The following is a 21010-nucleotide window of genomic DNA, read 5'->3' as shown; positions in this document are numbered from 1 at the left end:
CGCGGAACGCGTACCGCGCGCGCGTATCGTTCGTCGGATGACATCAGTTAAGTCACCACGTCCGCTGCAAACATTACGCGCTCAGTGTCCGCGCCGTGGCCGGGCGGGACGCACGAGATCCCTCATGGAGGACGGTCGGTGCGCTGTGTGCGAGGCTCTCAGCCGACGCAGCCTCTCCACCAAACTGCTGCAGGTGGCGACGGCGCAGGCGCACCTGAGAACATGCTCCCACGCCTCGCCGACGGAGCCGACTTACAACGCGGACCTCGCCTCTCGCGCGCTTGCTGCCAAGAGGCGCAAATCTATCGCTAGCTTCAAATTGAACCTGTCCTCGGAATTGCAAACTAGACCACCAGCGAGCGAACAATCCCGCTCACCTTTCGCTCGAAGAAACACGTGGTGCTCGTAAGTTTTGGATGTATTTTTAATTGTTTATGCACAGCTGTGTTTGTTGAGAACATACGGCTCTCTTTATGTTTGTTTGTGTATCGGCGCATGCACGGACTATTATGAAAGGCTGTTTTCTTGTTATATCGATACCTGCCTTATCACACCTGTCGTTATCGTCTCTTTATGTGGATTACGTGATTGTTTTTATGATTTCTACACATGTTGTTTGTCTGCCTTATCTGTTATCTGGCACTTGAATGGTATCAACAGACTCTCGATGTATCCGTTTCGTTACACAAGTAATAACCTTGAGATGTATTGTAAGTTGAAATGGAAAGAGATGATAAATGGTATGTTTGAGGAGAGGCGAAGGCTTCTCGGAGTCGGTGCCTTCGCCACGAGTGACGAGACTAATCGATACAGCCTTGGAGCTGGCGGGCCGTGGATACACTCGCCGGTTATATCAAATTATTTGTACTTAGCGTTATTAATCTTACAAAATAACGTGTAGTATCGTGCGAAGATTGCGATCTCTTGGATTTTGTAACGCAGATAATGGTCGACTTGATGCAATATTACGGTAGAGACCTTCGTGCTGTTTTTGTTTATGTAGCATAATATGAAATGCGATTAGCTTTAAATAATATAATGAAATAGTTGAGCGAGTGATAGTGTCGATTGCAAAACATTTCCTATTGATGTAACACTGATAAATTAACATTTACTTTGATACGGTATTCTATTCCTCTTGACGTGGTTAGTTTTATAAATATTTATTCGAATTCGTGACACACTTTTAAATCATATTTGATGACGAATTGTACCATATGAAAATGACATACACATACCAAAGTTGACGCCTCTACTTGCCAAAAGTAGGCGGGATCGCAACTAATGCCAAACTAAGGTTTCACCAAGCTAATTGCCGTCCTATAATATTATAAAGATGACAACACAACCTCGACAACAATACAATAATTTTCGTGGACTAAGAGATGTACCCATAAATGCGGTGCCAATAGACGAACGATTCGACAGTGAATGACACTTCGAAATAATTAAATTAATTTAAAATTTTGTCTGATCCTTGAGCACATAAGGGCAGACGAGCCAAAGTACAACAAAGCGGTGACCAGTTCTTAACTGACGGAAATTTCAATTTGTCCGCACTGTCTGCCCTATTAAGGCAATAAGCAAGAAAATCAGGAACTGGTCGCTTGAGACCATTCATTCGTCGTGTCACTGAAAGAATGTTTATTGGGCACAGACTAGATAGACATCGTTGTGCGGTGGTATGATTAACCATTACGACTTACGGTGGCCTCTTTTTACTCAAGTTATGGAAAGAATTACTTTTCTTTTTATTAGTCTATCAATTAACACAATTTTGCTTTATAATAGGAATAAGTAGCGTCGAATAGATTCTACGAAGCCAATATTAAGCGTAGCTTGATATGCTTTACGATTATGTACTGAATGATTTTATACTTCATCTACCTGATCTGAATCATCCGAGGTGTTCACATCAGTTCACCTCGTCAATTCAATAGTCTTTTTTGTTAATATTGTTTTTACTTTTGCAATAAGGATGTAGTTAATGTTAATAATAGAAATGATTGTAACGTTGTAATAATAATTTGTTCATAATTGCAGCTTTGTGTGTGAGAGAATGTATATGTGCGCGTATACATTACAAAGTAAATGTGTGAGTGCAGTAAAAACTTAATGATATTACTTTTTGCCGGCACAACGATCATTCGAATGATGCCGTCATACTCCTAATGTTCGCAGAGGTCAAATGTATTAGCAATGATGGATTTTAACTTACATACCCCATCAATATAGCGATTTGTAATGTTTGAGAGAATTATTTAGATTTAATTGCGAGATTACCAAATTTGGTCTCCGAAACCGTTACTACGCAAGGTGCTGAGAGACCAGGTGCAGGTGTAGGGCAGACGATATTTTTTTCAATTTTCTATAAAACCACATCCAATAGAAAGATTTGTGTTTAATGCTTTAATTCCCTATAATAATCTTAATACCTAAGGATATTACCTCTGCGATCAATGGGTGCGTTAGTTGCACCTCCACATATACCTTTTTGAATACTAGCATGAAGATATTAATATTTCTAAACAGCTTCAGTATTAACACCATAAACACACTTAAACCGATCAAAGGTTGGAATTGATTTATACGCTCATTATGCATTTTCCGTCACTCCCACACGGACTAGTGGTCAAAGGTCGATGGGTACTGAGCGGTGAGTACACGTGACTCCAGGCATAATGACAACATCAGCGCGTAGTACTTTGCATCAATTAACCGCCTTTACTTATGTTAATAGTAGTACTTGCAGTTGATTATTAAGGTCAAAATGATTATTGTTAGTACTGACTTTGACCCTGAAATTGTATATGATGGATAGAGCAAACAGTAAGGGAAGTGGGGTTGAATGACGGATCTAAATGGGATTATTTGGTATTATTTGGTATTATTTGGTATTATTTGGTACCTATACCAACCCTTTTTTACGCGGGTAAAAAACGCGTTATCGCTACCACCACTCAGAGGGTCAGTGGAATGGTTATGTTGGTTTCACCGGTCTTACGGCCCAATGTCGACACTCGGGAGTATAACATCATCCGAGTGAGCGTTGGACCGAGTCCCTATCCCTTGTATACCCTACACCGGCATACCAACCAAAACCCGCGGTGGCCTTCTTCGGCGCATACGGGACGGCCCCGGGGTATCTTTGTTGCACTAAGATAGCTGCTCGGAACCGTCCCAGCGCGATACCGCATTGCGGCACCTCTCTAATTGAAGGGGCTAAGATGCCCCACAAGCTGAATGACTCTTTGGAGTCTACGACATCGGGAGACCTACTGCCCGCATTGTCGTCCACCTCAGAGTCGCTGTAGTCGAGCGAGCAGCCCCCCACTGTTCGCCCGCGACTCGCTCTAAGCCCCAATTAGTCGCCTCTTACGACAGGCAGGGGATACCGTGGCGGAATTCTTTAGATGCCCCGAGCCACAGGGCTCGAGGCGCCGGTCAGTCGTCTACCCGGCGCCTCCTTCTTCTCCTCTGGCGGCGGGCGGGGTCGTTCTGCTCACGATCCCGCTCGGCACTCTCCTTCCGCGAGATGACGCTCTCGCAGAATGAGGCCATCGCTCGCCATGACCTCCAGCCGCCGACCATGGCAGAGACCACGGCCGGCAGCGAGAGGTCTCCTCCGACGACTGTTCTAAGAGCGCTACCTATACCAACCCTGCCAAAACCAAACTGCTGTATACAACATGACTACTAAAGGATACAAGGAGAGAGAGGAGAGGATTGCCCAAACTGAAAATAAACTTATGAAATACCGTTTCAATTCCTAACTGCAAAGAGGGGGTGAAGTTTTAAGGATGGTGGCAGGGTATAGCAATACACACACAGCATCACGCATTTATCCCCGAAGGGGTATGCAGAGGTGCAACCAAGGCACCCACTTTTCGCCAAGTGTGTTCCGTCCCATGATGTGATAGGGGGCGAGCCTATCGCCATATCGGGCACAAATTCCAGACTCCGGGCTGATACTGAGCAGAAAACCCAAATATCACTTTGCCCGACCCAGGATTCGAACCCAGGACCTCAGAGCGCTGTCGTACCGCGCATGCAGAACAACTACGCCACCGAGGCAGTCGGGTATAGCAATATTAATTTTTAAATGTTTTGTTCTGCATTTTTTCCCGATGACCATGACATTGGTCTCCAATTCCAATAGTGACAGGTTTTAATTGCATCGTTGCGTCATTGTTTGTGTGGAAGATGTATCTTCTGTTTGCGGTTTTCCGTATACAGATACGAGTTGTGGTACGTTGCGAGTATCGCGTTTATTCATATTAATTTGCATACTTCTTCATAGGCATGTTAATAATCGTTAGTTATCTCTTTATACGGGTTGATGATGCGACAAGTAAAGTTCTTGCTTGATGTCATACGTTACGACTAACTAACATCTAGAAAATTAAACGATTGCTGACGACCGAACGGCAGGAGCGTGCACATGTTCAGATGTCGCAGTCGCCTTAGCAGTATAACGTCGGTGTAAGATATATCAAAAGCCGCTTAATACCCAAAATAACAATGGGAACAATAACCGTCAAACCGCAAAACAACACATAATGCTCTATAGCGGCTTAAAAAGACGATATAGTGATATTTAAACACCTCTGCATACAAGAAAACGACCACTAAGTTATTTTTGATAATTAGGCCCAGTACCAAAAACAATTAGGAAAATGCATACACGTTTATAACAATGTTATAAACGTGTGTTGAGGAAAAAATTGCTCAGGAAAGCACACCACGGACGATTGCAAAAGGAAGTGATTTTTTTATGCTCTCTACTTACCGTGTCAGGAATGTGAAGTGAAGAGCGCCAGTTGCGGTCAATATGTGAAAACTGGTTCCAATTTTTTACAACATGGCGTCAGCCGGCCGCCGCGCCGCCACTGATAAAACTTTGTAATACGGCTTGCCTCTTTGTCCCGACTCGTTTACTGCGTCAACATAATGATGTCCTGTTTATTATTTCATATGTTTTATTGAACACTAAATCAAATATTTCCTGCCGGTTTGTGTCGGTTCCCCACAAAATAAAGCAAAGAATATTTTAGGCGAAAATTTCGCAAGTCATTGTTTTTCCTCTTGATTTAATTTTCAACCATTTCTGTTTTTTACTGGTACAAAGGTCTTTTCTTGCTAGTACAAGAAACATTTGAATTATATTTCACATTAAATATATTTTACGTAAGTTGTCCTAATTTTCGCCAATCATATTCTATTATTATAGTAAACAAGATGCAATAGGAGAGACGGAACAACGAAATAGATCGACGTTCCACCGCTTTAACGTGTGTTAGCCGTCGAGATAGGTGGAAATGGGCAGTATTACCTTTGACATTTGAGATTGTGTGACAGTTGAACATTCTCCCACACTTCCTACTCATGTATCACACGCCTGAACTTGATAGACAATAGGCAAACCCTTTTTAAGTAACATGGAAATCATTCAATTATATATTATGTCGTATGCCGAGTCTAGTTTAATAGGAAACCAATGCAATCAGAAACATTTCATATCGAATAACGGACGAAGAGTTGTGCCATATAGTGCTTTGTAATTCGCAATTCAATTTTTGTGAATGTCGCAGCAGTTGTCATCCGACGGCAAGCTCACTCGTCTCGTAGTACAAAAGTATTAAAAAATTTAGATTATAAAATACACCACCCGGCCGCATTCATATGATTCTTAACGAATGAAATCACTTTATGGGAATTTATGGATGTTTTACTATCCTGTTAAATGGGTCGTAAAATAAATAAGTGTTGTTTAGTGTCTAACTTGGTTGTGAGATCCGTTTCTCACTTGTCTTGATCGGCTAGTTGTGAACAGATCACGCAGGTTCCATCACGGTTAGGAATTATATTATTTACTGATGCTGGGCATGCCATAGATGTAGGAAGATTGTCCATCGGTCTCAATGATTGCTCCTTTTGCTTTATTAAGCTTTCCGTGCATTATCGTCGGATTTTTGTGTTTTATATCTTTGAATATGTTTATGATCCTTAATTATGGGTGCAAAAGCTTCTCATTGTAGATACTTGAAACACTAGAGTTATATTTTAGTCATGCTAGGACAACTGGTAATCGTTTATTTTCTGTATGTTAGAATGTAACATTAAAAGATAATTATTAATACACGCGTCAAGGTGAGCGCTATCGTGTTTGTGTAAAACGATGTTATATTGTCAAGTTTAATTGCAAATGTTACGTCAAAAACAATTTTATCCTATGTCATCGTAATACCTTGTATGGTTTTTTGTTTGTAACGTTTTAGCGAAATGAGGCTCGCATTATAAAAGCCAACAGGGAATTAAATTATGGCGATGGTAGATAAAACGTTGATTGATTTAATGGTGTAAAGTTGACGGAAATTGCGCGGTAAATACGTTAATGAAACCGCTGTTGCGCAGTTTGCGTTTCAATAAAATATTAACCACTTTGTAAATTAATTTACAAGATTACAAGAACGTTCGTAATTTAAAACAATACAAGCTAGAAAATATTATCCGCGATAACAGTTAAAAATATTATTTCATTTTATGTTGCCAGTACCTAACGAAAGATCGTAAAAAAGTTTACATTTTCTTATTCCCAAATGCGGTAATTAATAAGAAGGCGTATAAGTCATGTATTTTTAATGGCTTCTAACATTTCTGTTGTCAATAATTCAGTTTTTCCTACTAGCGCGGTTCGATCGGCCGCCAAATCGTTGTGTATAATTTAGCGAGGCCGTCACGTGCGGGTAAAGTTGAAACGGCCGACTGTTTTTCGCTACTCCATTATAGCAAACTACTAAATAACCCATACAAATAATATTTGCATATGTTACCGAGGTCGGATAGCGTTCCCCCCTACCGTTGAAACGGCAACAACGCTCGATGTTTACATTTTACAACATAAATAACTATTTTGTACATGATGTTTGTTGCAATTTATCAATAAAATTAATATTCGGGTCAACAAAATTAAGTCTTTACGTGCAAAAAATATTAATTATTATTTATGTAATTATTAATATTTTTGGAATCATTTTTTAATATCGACCCGAAAAAATTGTTAACTGATCACCATTCACCACCTAAAGATATGTATGTATACGTATGTGATACGTGTTATCCATAATATATGTTATGCATAGAAATAGATGTGTGAATTTAGTGGAAAGGTAGAGATGTAAGGGCTCCCATCCGTCCAGCTAGTTTATTTATTGTGTAGGCAAAACTAGAATCCAACAACACTCAAAACTTTATACTAGAACCCATATAATGCCACTTTAAAAACACAATCGTCTTGAAAATACAATTCCGTCCGGTACAGCCGTAACCTTTTCATAGTATAATGAGTATTTTGTAATGCTCAACTAATATAAATCTTACAAAATATATAATATGTACACATTTTATCCCTCGTAATATACATACCATGGCATACGTTCATGGGTACAGCTTCAAAGCAGTGATAAGAAGATATTTATAAATTAGCAACTAGCATATTTTTCGGTTCGCAAACACAAAATTTAACATTGCTTCTTTAGAAGATCAAAACAAAAACCATTACGATTCATACCCAGACTGGTGTCATTAGATCAATAAGTCGATTTATCGTTATGTATATCAGTCAGTTGTTACTGGTATTATAATTTATTTATTTATTAACACTTTGTACACATGGTATACAGGCGGACTTAATGCCATGGGCATTCTCTCCCAGTCAACCTTGGGGTGGTGTAGAGAGGACGGAGGTAGGTGTATAATAAAAGAAGTGAAAAACAAATAAGAAGAGAAATAGTAAACAAATGTAATTAAAACATACTGGCATATATAAATATATAGATATATATAAAAAAAAAAAAAAAAATACATATAATGTGGGTAGTTTGCATTCCCGTTGGACCACTTGTCTCTTTCTCAGGTTGTCACGGTGCTGGGTTTATGCAAATTGGGCGATATACACGTCGGCGGCTGGACGATTTCCTATTGTTTGTTTGACAGCTTATTATGACGTCATGGTTGATTCTGAATATTAATTGGCGATGATTTTCATTAGGAAAATGAATATAGTTACTAACATATAATTGAACGCATTTTAATAAAACAGTTAATGATACAAGTACTGTGTCATCGGTATCAACAATTACACAATCTAAACAAATATTTACATAAATAAAAATGTTTCCCCGTGTGGGAATAAAATGTACAGGGCCTTTCAAAATTATAACAACTGGCAAAATATGTTTTCTAATAATCAAAATAAAACTGACAAAATATGTTTTCTAATAATCAAAATAAAACTGATGATAGGTAGCCGTACCTTCTCTTGAATTAAATTCAATCCGAAGCATTAGGACAGAATATTATTATGTGATTAGTAAGTTTATCTCCTAAGGAGTAAGGGTTTTTTACAACTGGTACTTACCATCAGGTGCATTTCTGTCGCTTTGTTATGCACACAACAAATGAAACCTGTTTTGGGAAATAACATTAAACCCAACAACAAGTGAAGGATAGTGAATTTGCGTCGCTATTGTCAAAAATAAAAAAGTCTGTTGCTGATTCACACGAAAATATATTTTCATCTTGTAAAAAAACAACAGGCGAATAAAGTAAATGTACGTGAATGAATATATATATTTAGAATCCGCTTTATATTTAGGAGAAATATTTAATTCACCGTCGGCATTACTGCGTCAGTGAACCGAACTGCGCGCTTGCGTTAAAAACGTTAACTTCCTCGTAAATTTATAAATATGGTGTTTTCTCGCTAATAACTCGTACAAACAACACTCTATTGAATCATCTTTTTATGAAATTAGTAAGTTGTAGAGTATGAGATATTGCTAAGCAACTTTAGCACTCAAGGTTATTCATGCATGTCAAGCTCATGCATCTATGTATACGCGGAGGGGTGGACAGAGGTGATGCTAATACTTCCATATTTGATAGCATTATTCACATCAAAGATACAATTTATTCCAATCGCGGACAAATCGCACATGATTTTTTAGTTTACTCCTCTTAAAATATCATATACCCATCTTTGATGGTTCAATATCAAGCAATATATATCAAGCAAATTCTAAGCAATCTTAAAGAGATTCTGTCTTATGTTTATAATACGTCGCGCCGTTGCTCTCCTCGCACGCCTCTTTACTTGTAATTGAAATTCGGTTTAAACACATTTGATAGTAAACGCCAAACTGCAATGTTACTCGTTAAACAAATGGATGTAGGTGAAGGAGAACACCACGAGGACTGTCTAGTGACACGCACGCCATTAGAATACATTATTTACAATTCAAAATATATATATTCTTACTTATATACTACGCCCACTTGTATCTTAAACCAGAAAATTGTTTTCAAAACTGATGATTAAATAGCGTTATCGACTTTATTATGATATGTTGCCAAATTGATTGATAATTATAACATCGACTCAGATAATATACTTCCTGTCGACTATTCATAGCATTTGATAAAATATTTTATTTATAATAGTAGTCGGTAAAAATAATGATTGAATGATCTCTGCTGGGCACGTGGTTGATCGACGCTTGGTATGAGATAGCCTTTTGGTATTAGGTACTGGATTAGCCGGGTAATATATTATCTTTGAAATTATGCGTGCTCTCTGATATGCAGATTCTGCCACGATGTTTAAGTTCAAATACATATTAATACAAAGCAATATTGATATTAAAATGATTTATGATAATATTCTTGAATATTTACAACATATGCGGATGTGAAGTAACTGCGGGTTTATTATTGTTATTACACAATTCACTGTGCAATAAACGCGTATGATAATTATTTGTGCCGTCTCCCCTCGTATTATTGCAGAAACTTGAACTGTAACAAACAATACGCGGAAGCGCGCACTATAATGGCTCAAACAATTGTCTGATGACACTCGTCTAGCCGCGCTGCAGCGCTGGTGCCGGCCCGGCTCAACCGGCGAGACTGGCCTGTGTCGAACCATCTCATGCGTTAAACTCGGCTGCCATTTCAAGTACACCGGCCACGGCGCGAGCTGTATTTTAATATTTGAACACAAAAGCAACGACCGTCTACTCAAATATCCGTCGAGGCAATCGTCGAGTGATTGGTTTCTTTGTTTTATTTATAAGTATCGGATCGATAGCAAAAAACGGTTGACCAAATGTGGACAACCTTGAACCCACACGGTGTACAACTGAAGCGATCTCCCGCGTCGTGCATTCGGATTATAGTTTATAGCCGGTGTGCGGCGGCCGTCGCGTCGCGTCGCCTCGGTGTCAATCTAGTTTTCGAGGTGTAGCCGGTGTCGCAAAAGTGTTGCCTCGGTGTTGCGCGGCGACAGGCGCCATCGTAGCCCGTAGTAGATACAGTGGTGCGCGCGCCACTTGCTCGGATCCCCTCCTGCACGCCGCCCCCGCCCCGCCTCACTACGGCCGGGCCGGTCCCAGTTTGCCGCAACGCGTCGATTCGGCTGCCCGCGTGTCGACACGACCATTTTTTTTTTAACAATCCCACTGCTTAAACACGCACAACCGTAGTCCCGTGTAAAAAATAACCAAAACGGCTCCGTTAAATCCAACACCGGGGACTCGCAAGTCCCGGCCCGTGAAACCCCTAGAGGAAGTTGAAACCATGCAAACCAAACTGATAAATGGAAGCTACGCGTCCATCATGAACAAGCAAGATCTCCTCAGAGAAGTGGTCGTCAAGTACATCGACTACTTCTACCCGGTGTAAGTACCGCTAGGCCGAGCTCGCCGCGGCCGCGACGTGTCATCGTGTTGACGCATTGCACCACTTTGGTGTCGGTGTGGTTTTTGTAGAGTCGGTGATGGTGCAAATGTTGTCACAGTGTTGAGATGATTAGCGAGCCGGTAAGTCGGTGAAGGCTCCGGCGTCCCCGGCAGGAGCGCCGGCTGCAGTTGGACGAGCGGTGGCGGCTGACGTCAGCGCCGCCTATTGAACCCGCTCGTCTCTATCGTCTCACTTGTGTATCGATCGGCTGCACTTAACACCCGTGTTACTTTAAAGGTCTAGGTTATTGCGAATCTCGCTGTTACATTTGTCTCGCGCTCGCTTACAATGTTATATTATATCGCAACTCGTTCGACTCTACTATATGGTTTGCACAATGAACCTTCAAATTTTCAACGCACGCATATTTCGCTATTATATTTAGTTTTAGGAGGATGTTCGAGTGACTAAGAGTTTTTTTCGACAGCCGCTATCATTACTTATTTTGCAGAGTTGTGTTAGAGTATTGCGCGTGTTTGACATTTTGCAAATATAATAATGTGGGAGATTAGAGATTTGGTGTTCAGTTCAATATAATCGTGATCATTCTACACCAGCGCGGCGCGATGGTAATGAAGTCATTCACAAACGCAGCGCAGTCGTGTCGGATCCTAGGGAAAGCACTGTTGCGTGACGGTCTCGCGTGACAAACACTCGCAGCCACATTATTCCCCAGTTGTGCCATTAATATCCTTTTGTGTCCAATTGATTTTATTATCCGTGTCCCGGCGATGTTCTCGCGCGATGCCGCGGTTCCAGCGGCTGATGTACTGCTGCATTGACATGACCAGTGTTACAATTCTTTACACAAATGTGCATGATTCCATAGTATAATTAACCACCATGTTTGGTATTCAGTTTGTCTTCTTACATTCCAAATTCACTGCACTGAATTGAATTACATATTGTGCTGGTTTGATTTGTCGAAAGGAGTTCGCGTTATGAAACATGACTGCGAGATGTAACAGCGCCGAGTGGCTGGCGGGCCGGCGCCACCGGTTTCGACATTAAACTCGACGATTTCCCTTCAATGACCTTGCGCGTGCGCTGCTCGCCGCACGATAACAATGCGCGACTGTGCATTGTGCCGATAATTATGTTCTAGTGTTTCTATTAAGCCGGCGAGCGTACAGTCTAGCCGCGCCGCAGTAGAGCGGCAGCTGAATGCCGTTACAATGTTTCACACAAATGATACTTGAAGTTTGTCACGAGGCGACACCGCCCGAGATGAATATCGATCGCTTGGCATATTGCAACTCAATATCTGTTTCTATGCATACCTCTATGTGCGTAAAATTTGTAACGTTTCATGAAAGTACAGTTATAATTGTATGTTCATTATAATCTCTGTCTTTGTACTAACAAATGAATATCCTTGTATTTAAATGATTATATTTCATTTATTAGTTTGCCATAATGGCGCCTTCTAATCGTGTATGAGTTTAATGTTTGAACAATAATATGGAATCTCATATTATTAAAATCTTATTGTTTTCGATATACTTAGAAGTTACATAATAATTTAACATGTGAAAAAAACTTTATGGTAGCTGTAAAATTTTCTCACGTCGCAATTGTTAAAGGTGTAAATATAAAAATAGAATCACGCAATTCGTCACAATAGAATTAGAATATTCCACGCCATTAATTAACCTACTGTCTTTGTGTGTTTGTACCACGCTGTAGTCCGCGGTGTCTACAGCATGGATAGGTCGACAAAGCCGGGAAACATATAATTCTTTAAAACATCTCCCTTCCCCATATCTTTGTACTTCATAATTATTTTCCGTTTAAATTCTTTGGTAAAATGAGTTGGTATCCAATCGCGACGAGTTAGTACCAGCTGACTAGAGTAATTTGCCGGTGTTCTATATCAAGTCATTAGCAGCGTCGATGTTGCAACAATCGATCGGTGACTAACAACATTACATTTGCATGCGGTATAATTTCTTCAGTGACCTTTGTTTTGTACCGCTCTATTGTTTTGTTTTTCACTGTAATCGACCCCGGTGACTCATCGTCACCTTTTGTAGATATAGTTATCGTGAAATGTGCGTCCGTACGTCACACTTTTGCACATACGCGATAATTGTCAGGTATTCAGCGGCCGATGCCAGAATAACTCATATATTTTTGGATTTGTGGACGACATTTTATATATCATTTACTCAACCGGCTTTATCTGGAATGCGTCCAGGGCTTATTATAGTTAATCTACTAAAAATAATTTAACATCCGCATAATCTATAAGTGGGAATACTTCATTCTAAATACATAACACAGCTCGCGCATATATCCTTAGAGTGGTATCGCACTCATAGAATCATTGGCAACTCCGATGTTTATTTATTAATCAAAAGTCACTGCATTTTAATTACTTTATAGACGAGACTATGAAAAAAAAATCATTAAATGTTATCGTAATGTTTACGTAATAAAAGAAGTATAAATTTCATCATCTAATAAAAGATGCCAATTCCGCCGGAGCATAATTAACCAAGTTGGTGACAACAATGTTTTATTTCAGGCGCGTGTTCTTTTTGTAACTCGATGACAAAAATCATTATTATTGCTTTAATCATGTCTTGTCATGTTTCATAAGGCCATGGTAGTAGAGGTGTATAGTGATAACATTGTTACAGCAATGTAACGTTACCTGAAACCTTCTGTTAACAGGCGACCCTCTTACTGGACACACATCGGACCTAATTATTGTCAAAACCCATAATATGTTGTTGTCTATGCCCAGTTTTATATTTATAATCCTTCAAAAATAGTTGATAGCGTGCGGTAACTGCGAGTTATTAAACAAAGATAATTTTTTATCTCCCATTTTATAAGGGCGTCTTTTGTCGATCCGTGACTGGGTTCAGCCGTGAACGCTATGTCTTTGTTTGGGTCTGTTTAGCCAGCGATACGGCCGCGTTAGCCGTGCAAACACGCACGTGCGTTCGTACACATCATCTCTTTGTATTCGTCTATTTACCGTATCTTGTACGCGCATTTTTATCATCTATGAATGTATTTACCAGACTGTATGGTAGAAATATGGTATAAACAGCTCCCCCATTTCTCATGATATTGGACGTCGGTCAATAACCTTTGGAAAACTTAATATTAAAACATTTAATTCCAAATGCACAATGGGCTTATGAAGTGTTTACCATTTACCCGGTTACATGTTCCTCTCGTCATAGTACAGTTGTAACACCCACACTGCTCACATGCCTTTAGATGGGGAGAATATCATGTGTTATTTATCACAGACACATGATCATTATTTCAAGGCGTTCACATCTTTGTGTGCACATTTCATCACCTGCGCAGTATTTCGTTCAAATCTCGCGTTTGGTAGTTTTCCTCCAGTTTTCTCGTTCTATTTGCGTCCGACGCCATGCTTTGTATGTATGTATGTGTCAAACAGCGCTTTGTTGGCAGGTCCGCTTCGTTGACTGACATGTACGAAACCAGTTCGTCCGTGTCTATATTTAGCAAATCGCCTCTCAACACTGCACTATGAAAGTAGATATTTTTAATTTTTTATGTTAGACCGGCTGCCGCTTTCCGGTGGGTTTTTTTTTTACACCGTTGAGATGGTAATTGTTGAGTAATAAATACATACATCCCAGAGACGAACTCTTGACAACGTACCGAGATACAAATGAGTGTTGTTTCGAGAGTGTCGAAACCCACAGGGGACTTTAGACTCGAGACAGATATTTGTGAATCACATAAAACATTCAGTGGTTATGTTAAGCCGCTGAGTGAGCAGTCTCTCGTTGCCAGCCGGCTGGTCGCCCGCACCGTCACGGAGGCTGTCAATGTCATTATCATCGTTTAGTTGTGGTCTGTCGTCGGAGAAATGTCGTCACCTCGCCGATATACTTTCTCCGCCATCTCGGGTTTCGTGTTCTTATGTTTCAACTTTTTCATACGTCCCGGACACCGGCGGTTTGCAATTTTGTCAACTTTAAAACTTGCGTAATCGCTGGCGGAATACTAAAACTTGTTTTCGGCACAAGTTCCGCTTTGGAGTTAGAGAAAGCAAATTTTTTATTTTGTTATTTATTTGTCACCGAGAAGTGTTTGCTTTCCAACGAGTCATCGCAATGTTAAGTTGAGTAGTATAATGTTTTTTAACGAAATTCATTTAATTGAAAGCTATTGATTCAGTCCTGTTTGTGTTGTCCATGATCATGGCGTTAATTTTTATATTCAGTATCATGTCTGGTTGAGATACCCTGATGATTAGTACAATGCAGTCTGTAGATAATATCTGACGACTGACGATACTTTGGCCGACATAAAAAAGATGTCCATCTGTGTCGCTGCACGTATATATTGTCCAGCGATCGATCGAAACGAATCCGCTGAGAGGCTTTCAACGCTCGGGCGGTTTCAACTTTACCCGTCGCGTTGTTTGGCTCGGTGAGGCGACACGGAATCCGTCTCACGTCCGGAGAAAGTCAAGTACGAAGGCGTACGATGTGCCACATACTGTCCGCGTCGTACGATTACACCAACCAGATTGGATCATAATGGGTAAGTCCGGCAATAGTGGCCAGTAATAGTATCTCCAGTTGCTAAGTAGAGTATGTCGTCATACTCGGAGTGCACGTGGCCGCAAGCGCCGGCGTTTTTGTCGAACCGATAATTTGCTACGTCTCCCTGCCATTGTTTTGCTTAGCCAATTGTAGACGAAGCAAATTTATATCTAAATCTTTTCAAATTTTAACGCAATTTTGGACATTAATTTTTGCTAATCATTGTTGGTTCCCTGACTCCAAATGTGTAATTTCTTAAGAAATCTAATTTTCTCGTCGTATAAATCTACAACCGACAAGTCTGTGTCAGTTTATGGAACTTTCTAGTTCAAATACCGACTTCTGGCCGCCGAAAATATGTTTCCGATATAATTATTAGTTCAGTGACTCGAGGCGCTCCGACTTCCGATAGTTTACTTAGTGTTTATTAAACACAGTTTCATTGTTTAACGCGCCGTATACGGTAAATAGTGCACGGACCTCATTTTCGTTTTCCATTGTTCCTGGAGGTGGTGTCGGCCAGTTCGGCGGGGTCAATGCTTTTGCAATTATCTCGACTATTTTTAAAATAATTTGCAAACATTTTTTTCTAAATAGCATGACTATATTCTTTGACTGGTGGCATGACCGCCTGTAAACATTGTAATCATTGTCTGCAAATTCTATTGAGAAAAACAACGTTAAATGTTACCATATCAGCCGGTCGGCGATAGAAGGAAGCTTTTCTTCAAACCGCCGTACCGTGACTTCACCCACATTATGAATTGTATTATGCATTATCTTTCAATGCGATCGAATGCCCTTGTGCCTTTCAAAACGATTCGAGAGCCGTCCACGCGACGACCGGTCACTGCAACATGTACTATTGTCTGTTGGGATTTATAATGGCGACGTCGAATGAGTATAATTTGGATTGAAACAAAAAAGGTAAATTGAATCTCGCGAGTCTCGTAGATCAATATCAAGTGAGAATTAATATGCTTTTCATAATAAAGCCGATTGCAACAAAGTGTTACTTATAATAATTATTTTCAACAGAAAATTATGTTTGTTTTACAGATTTTAGTTATAGTTTATTAAGCGCAAACGAAATACTCTATTGGATGTATAAACGCATTCCAACACGATAAGAGGAATAAACGCTGTAATTACGTAAACGTACATAATGCAACTGCAAATATAAAGATCATTATCGCGACGGAAACGTTTTCGCCTGAGAGCCTTGGACTGTACACGTGAAGTCTGTTGCCAGGGCAGTGGGCGCTGCACATCCGCATGCGAATGGATTATGAAATATGTATGTGCTTTTATGGACTGTCGAATGGGTTTTCCTTATACAAAAAACATCACGTACTTTGAGTGCGTAGCGTCTGATATCTCAGGACAATGAACTTGGCATCTGATGTTGCAGAATGACCAGTGCAGAGCGGTGCCAGGCTCAGCTTAGTAATACAATTTTCTCGGTTCATATTGTATATGGGACTTCCATCACGCGACACTTGAGACATTCGATTGTAAATCTCGCAATGTTATCATACTGCTCTTTGGCAGCGGATATAACCAGTACTTATATTGCTACTTGGTTGGATTCTTGCATATAACAGATCTAACAAACAAAAAAGACGTTGATAATTTTTCGTTTCGCCCACACCGATTTCTAATTTGTATTGTAAACTTTAAGTTGCGCGTCTACGTTAATAACCATGTCCATTAGCGCAGTTTTGAGGTATCACGCCGAGTTTCTAAAATACGCGATTTTTTTGGGCTACCGTTTAACGTAGAAATCGATATCACTTTCGAACAGACGGCGCGGATTTGAATGTGCCCGTTTGGCTAATTGTTTTATTTATTGTTACAGCGCATCGGGCACTAGCGCGGTGGCCATCGACAACAAGATCGAGCAAGCTATGGTGAGTACCGCGTTCAATTTAAACATTTGCGCATAGTTATGTTAAGGGAAACTTACATTCCGAATGTTAATTTTTAGTTAATTAAGATTTCTGCAAAAGGCTGTTAAAATTTAGTATTTTAAAGAATTTTAAATACAGTTGTTTCTCTTTGGCATAACTAGACACATTTTGTAGTATAAATTGCAGACATTTTAAACTAATATTTTCTTATGAATTTGCTGAAACATAGCTAATTACAAACTATAAATCAGTTAGTTTACACCGTCTGCAAGTTTGGTTGAAAAATACTGTATAAATATTTATAATATTGTAAAATGTTTTGTTAGTTCCCAAACGTTGAAATCAAAATATACAACAATTTACAATTCAATGTTAAGTAACGGACGGAGCATGACGAAATGTTAGACTTAATTAGTGGAGGAAGGTCAGCAGACATTGTTGTTTACGCAAAATATTAAAAATAGCGCACGATAACAATACGAATGCAAAAGATTCATAACTAATCGTACCATGTAGAAATAATGTCGTAAGAGAAAAATACAACTTGCAACTATAAAGTAGGTACTTCATGGCACTGTCATCCACTTGCCATCACGAGACATTAGTTGCGGACTGACGATGCTCATCAGTTATATCTAAATCCCTTAAACCAATCCCAACACTAAAATTTAAACATGACCATTTAGAAAAACTGAATAAATGACACTAGCTATACCCGCGCTGACAAAATCTCGCATATAAAAGACCTACAACAAATAATTTAATTTGAGACGACGTTCAAACGAGTTTCCGAAATCCGATGCAATCGCGTAATCGCCGATAGAGCACGCTTAAACTATCACGTATGCTTTAGCCCTTTAAAATTTGATTTTAATATCTGTCCACGTGACACAATGGTTACGTGACAGGCGCACCGGAATCCTTTGTACTCGCCGCTAAACAGTTATCGTAATTGACTGCATCGCACCGAACGGCATAAAATCATAATAATAAAGTGTTCATCATTAATCGTTTCTAACACAAAGGCGAGCTGTGTACGTGATGTATTTATTGAATATAGTTATTCCCTATTTATATTCATATTGTGGTAATACTATGGATATGTTACTACGAGAATAAACGCCACCGCTTTCAAAAGTAGGGTTCCAATCAAAATTCTTTGATCTACTACTCTACTTACTAAGAGATTCCTCTTAGTAAGTAGAGTAGGCTTGTTCGTGTATCAATATAATATCAAGGGCATTGCTTAACCTCAAGTTTGGATTCCGAATGATTAATTTAAGCACGTGTTATGTCACGTGACCCATCATGGTAAATGCTGATAAAACGTAAAACAATATATAGATTTTTTGCTTATAAGGAATTTGCTATTGTCATCAGTGTCTGAATATGCGCAGTAAAATAATATGCAAACTCAAGTAAAATATAGAATGTAGATAAGTCAACAATGATGTGTACCTATTAATTAGCAAAACTTTTACGATACATGTTAGTTTTACCTAAGCATACAGGCTACAGGCTCAGAGCTCCACCTATATCAGTCATGTTGGATGCTACAACCATTGTATAGCCATCACAAACCTCTGATTATGAGAAATTAGATTGTGGCCTTTATTAAGTAGGTACGAAAGTCAATAAAAAGTATTTTATTTGCTTTCCAAACGTCGTCTTGTTATGACTAATGAGCAATCACGTCTCCATCATATGAATTCCACGTACTAAGGGTGATGAATAACAGTGGCACAGTTTTGTAGTCTAGTCAAGCTGGAATACGAGCTATTCACCCGTCGGCATGTCACCGGCCGTAATGGGTCCACGTGCCCCCGACACCACGCAGATTCAATGAATGCTTCAGAATCTTACTGGAATGGTCCAGTTGGCAACACTACCGAGCGACAACGTGACATCCAGTAAGAAACTTTATCAAAATTAAAAAGTGCGAAGGTCTTTGCCCAACCGTGGGTGGACGAATCTTATTCATGCAATTCATGTAGAGTCTATTTACGATGTTTTTATAATTCAGTCGAGGCAGTGTGCATAATCAACATAATAGATTCGTTGTTTACATAAAATCCTTGTACACGACATGGTAATTCGTGAGTTATATTTGAACGAATTAGATTAGCATTAATCGAGTCGCTAATTCTAATGAACACGTTATCGTTATGGCCGTGAAACCAGTCCAAATAGATAAATCATGTGGCAACTTACTTAGCAACCGTAATCGGTTCGCTGGCACATCGATATCGTGTCGCGTGTTACTGATCTTATAAATCACTAGCTTTTGCCCGCGGCTCCGCCCGCGTTATAAAGTTTTTCAGGCTAAAGTTTTCCGTTATAAAAGTAGTAGTTTCCCGGGAGCCTATGTTCTTCCCAGGGTCTCAAACTGTCTCCATACCAAATTTCATCTTAATACGTTGGGTAGTTTTTGAGTTTAACACGTTCAGGCAGACAGATGCAGTGGAGGACTACGTTTTATAATATATTTTTTAGAACTTTTTAAGAGGAACAATCCTGTCATACATCATTGTTGCATAACTTTAACCGTTTACGCAGCGCACGCAATGGAAGCTCTCAAAACTAATAAATTGTCCCCGTTTTTGCAACATGTTTCATTACTGCTCCGCTCCTATTGGTCATAGCGTGATGATATACAGCCTATAGCACTCCACAAATAAAGGGCTATCCAACACAAAACGATTTTTTCAGTTCAAACTGGTAGTTCCTGAGTTTAGCCATTACTGCTCCGCTCCTATTGGTCATAGCGTGATGATATATAACTTAGAGCACTCTACAAACAAAGGGCTATTCAACACAAAAAGAATTTTTCAGTTCGAATCGGTAGTTCCTGAGATTAGCCATTACAGCTCCGCTCCTATTGGGTATAGCGTGATGATATATAGCCTATAGCACTCCACGAACAAAGGGCTATCTAACGCAAAAATAATTTTTCAGTTTGGACCGGTAGTTCCTGAGATTAGCCATTACTGCTCCGCTCCTATTTGGTATAGCGTGATGGTATATAGCCTATAGCACTCCACAAACAAAGGGCTATCCAACGCAAAAATAATTTTTCAGTTTGGACCAGTAGTTCCTGAGATTAGCCATTACTGCTCCGCTCCTATTGGGTATAGCGTGATGATATATAGCCTATAGCACTCCACGAACAAAGGGCTATCCAACGCAAAAAGAATTTTTCAGTTTGGACCGGTAGTTCCTGAGATTAGCGCGTTCAAACAAACAAACAAACAAACAAACAAACAAACAAACAAACAAACAAACTCTTCAGCTTTATATAATAGTATAGATTCGTCTCCTTGATCGAGGACATGTTACGATATATCGGTCAATCGATGCGAACGCTGCGATATCGGACGGCGATAACGTTTCAATGCGATTTGTTACACGACGAATAACATGTTGACAAAATCCATTATCTGTCATGGGTAAGGATTGAAAGAGCTGTATTTAGTATTTATATCATATCACGAGCTCAATTTATATATATGTAATCTTAATCTCAATAAATGCTAAAAATATATGCTGAGAAAATTTTCCTTTGTTTGTTTGTGATAATACAATAAGAAATCTTTTATAATAAACGTTATCGTAATCTTAGATACGCCATTGATTGTTTGTGCATAATATGGCTTTGCGTTGTATAGTGTCCCAATGCTTGACCTAGGTATTCTCACGATTAAATGCAAAGCCTTTCGTCCATTACGTTAATCTAATGCCGGTTTGCTGACTTCACATCAT

At 39.6% G+C, this 21010-nt stretch overlaps 1 protein-coding gene across 4 annotated transcripts in view; it reads left to right on the top strand.

Moving 5' to 3' along the window:
- LOC115447750 (protein bunched, class 2/F/G isoform) overlaps window positions 1-21010 on the top strand; it is a 267023-nt gene that overhangs the window by 225202 nt on the left and 20811 nt on the right. For all 4 annotated transcript variants that reach the window (XM_030174960.2, XM_030174959.2, XM_030174958.2 and 1 more), the window contains one exon: window positions 17200-17251. In XM_030174960.2, the coding sequence (XP_030030820.2) occupies window positions 17200-17251 (52 nt within the window). The remainder of the gene's footprint in view (window positions 1-17199; window positions 17252-21010) is intronic.

The sequence above is a fragment of the Manduca sexta genome, chromosome 25, assembly GCF_014839805.1.
Source record: "Manduca sexta isolate Smith_Timp_Sample1 chromosome 25, JHU_Msex_v1.0, whole genome shotgun sequence".
NCBI classification, from domain to species: Eukaryota; Metazoa; Arthropoda; class Insecta; order Lepidoptera; family Sphingidae; genus Manduca; species Manduca sexta.
Note: the sequence above shows the minus strand (reverse complement) of the source record. Positions and strands in the feature narration are given on the sequence as shown.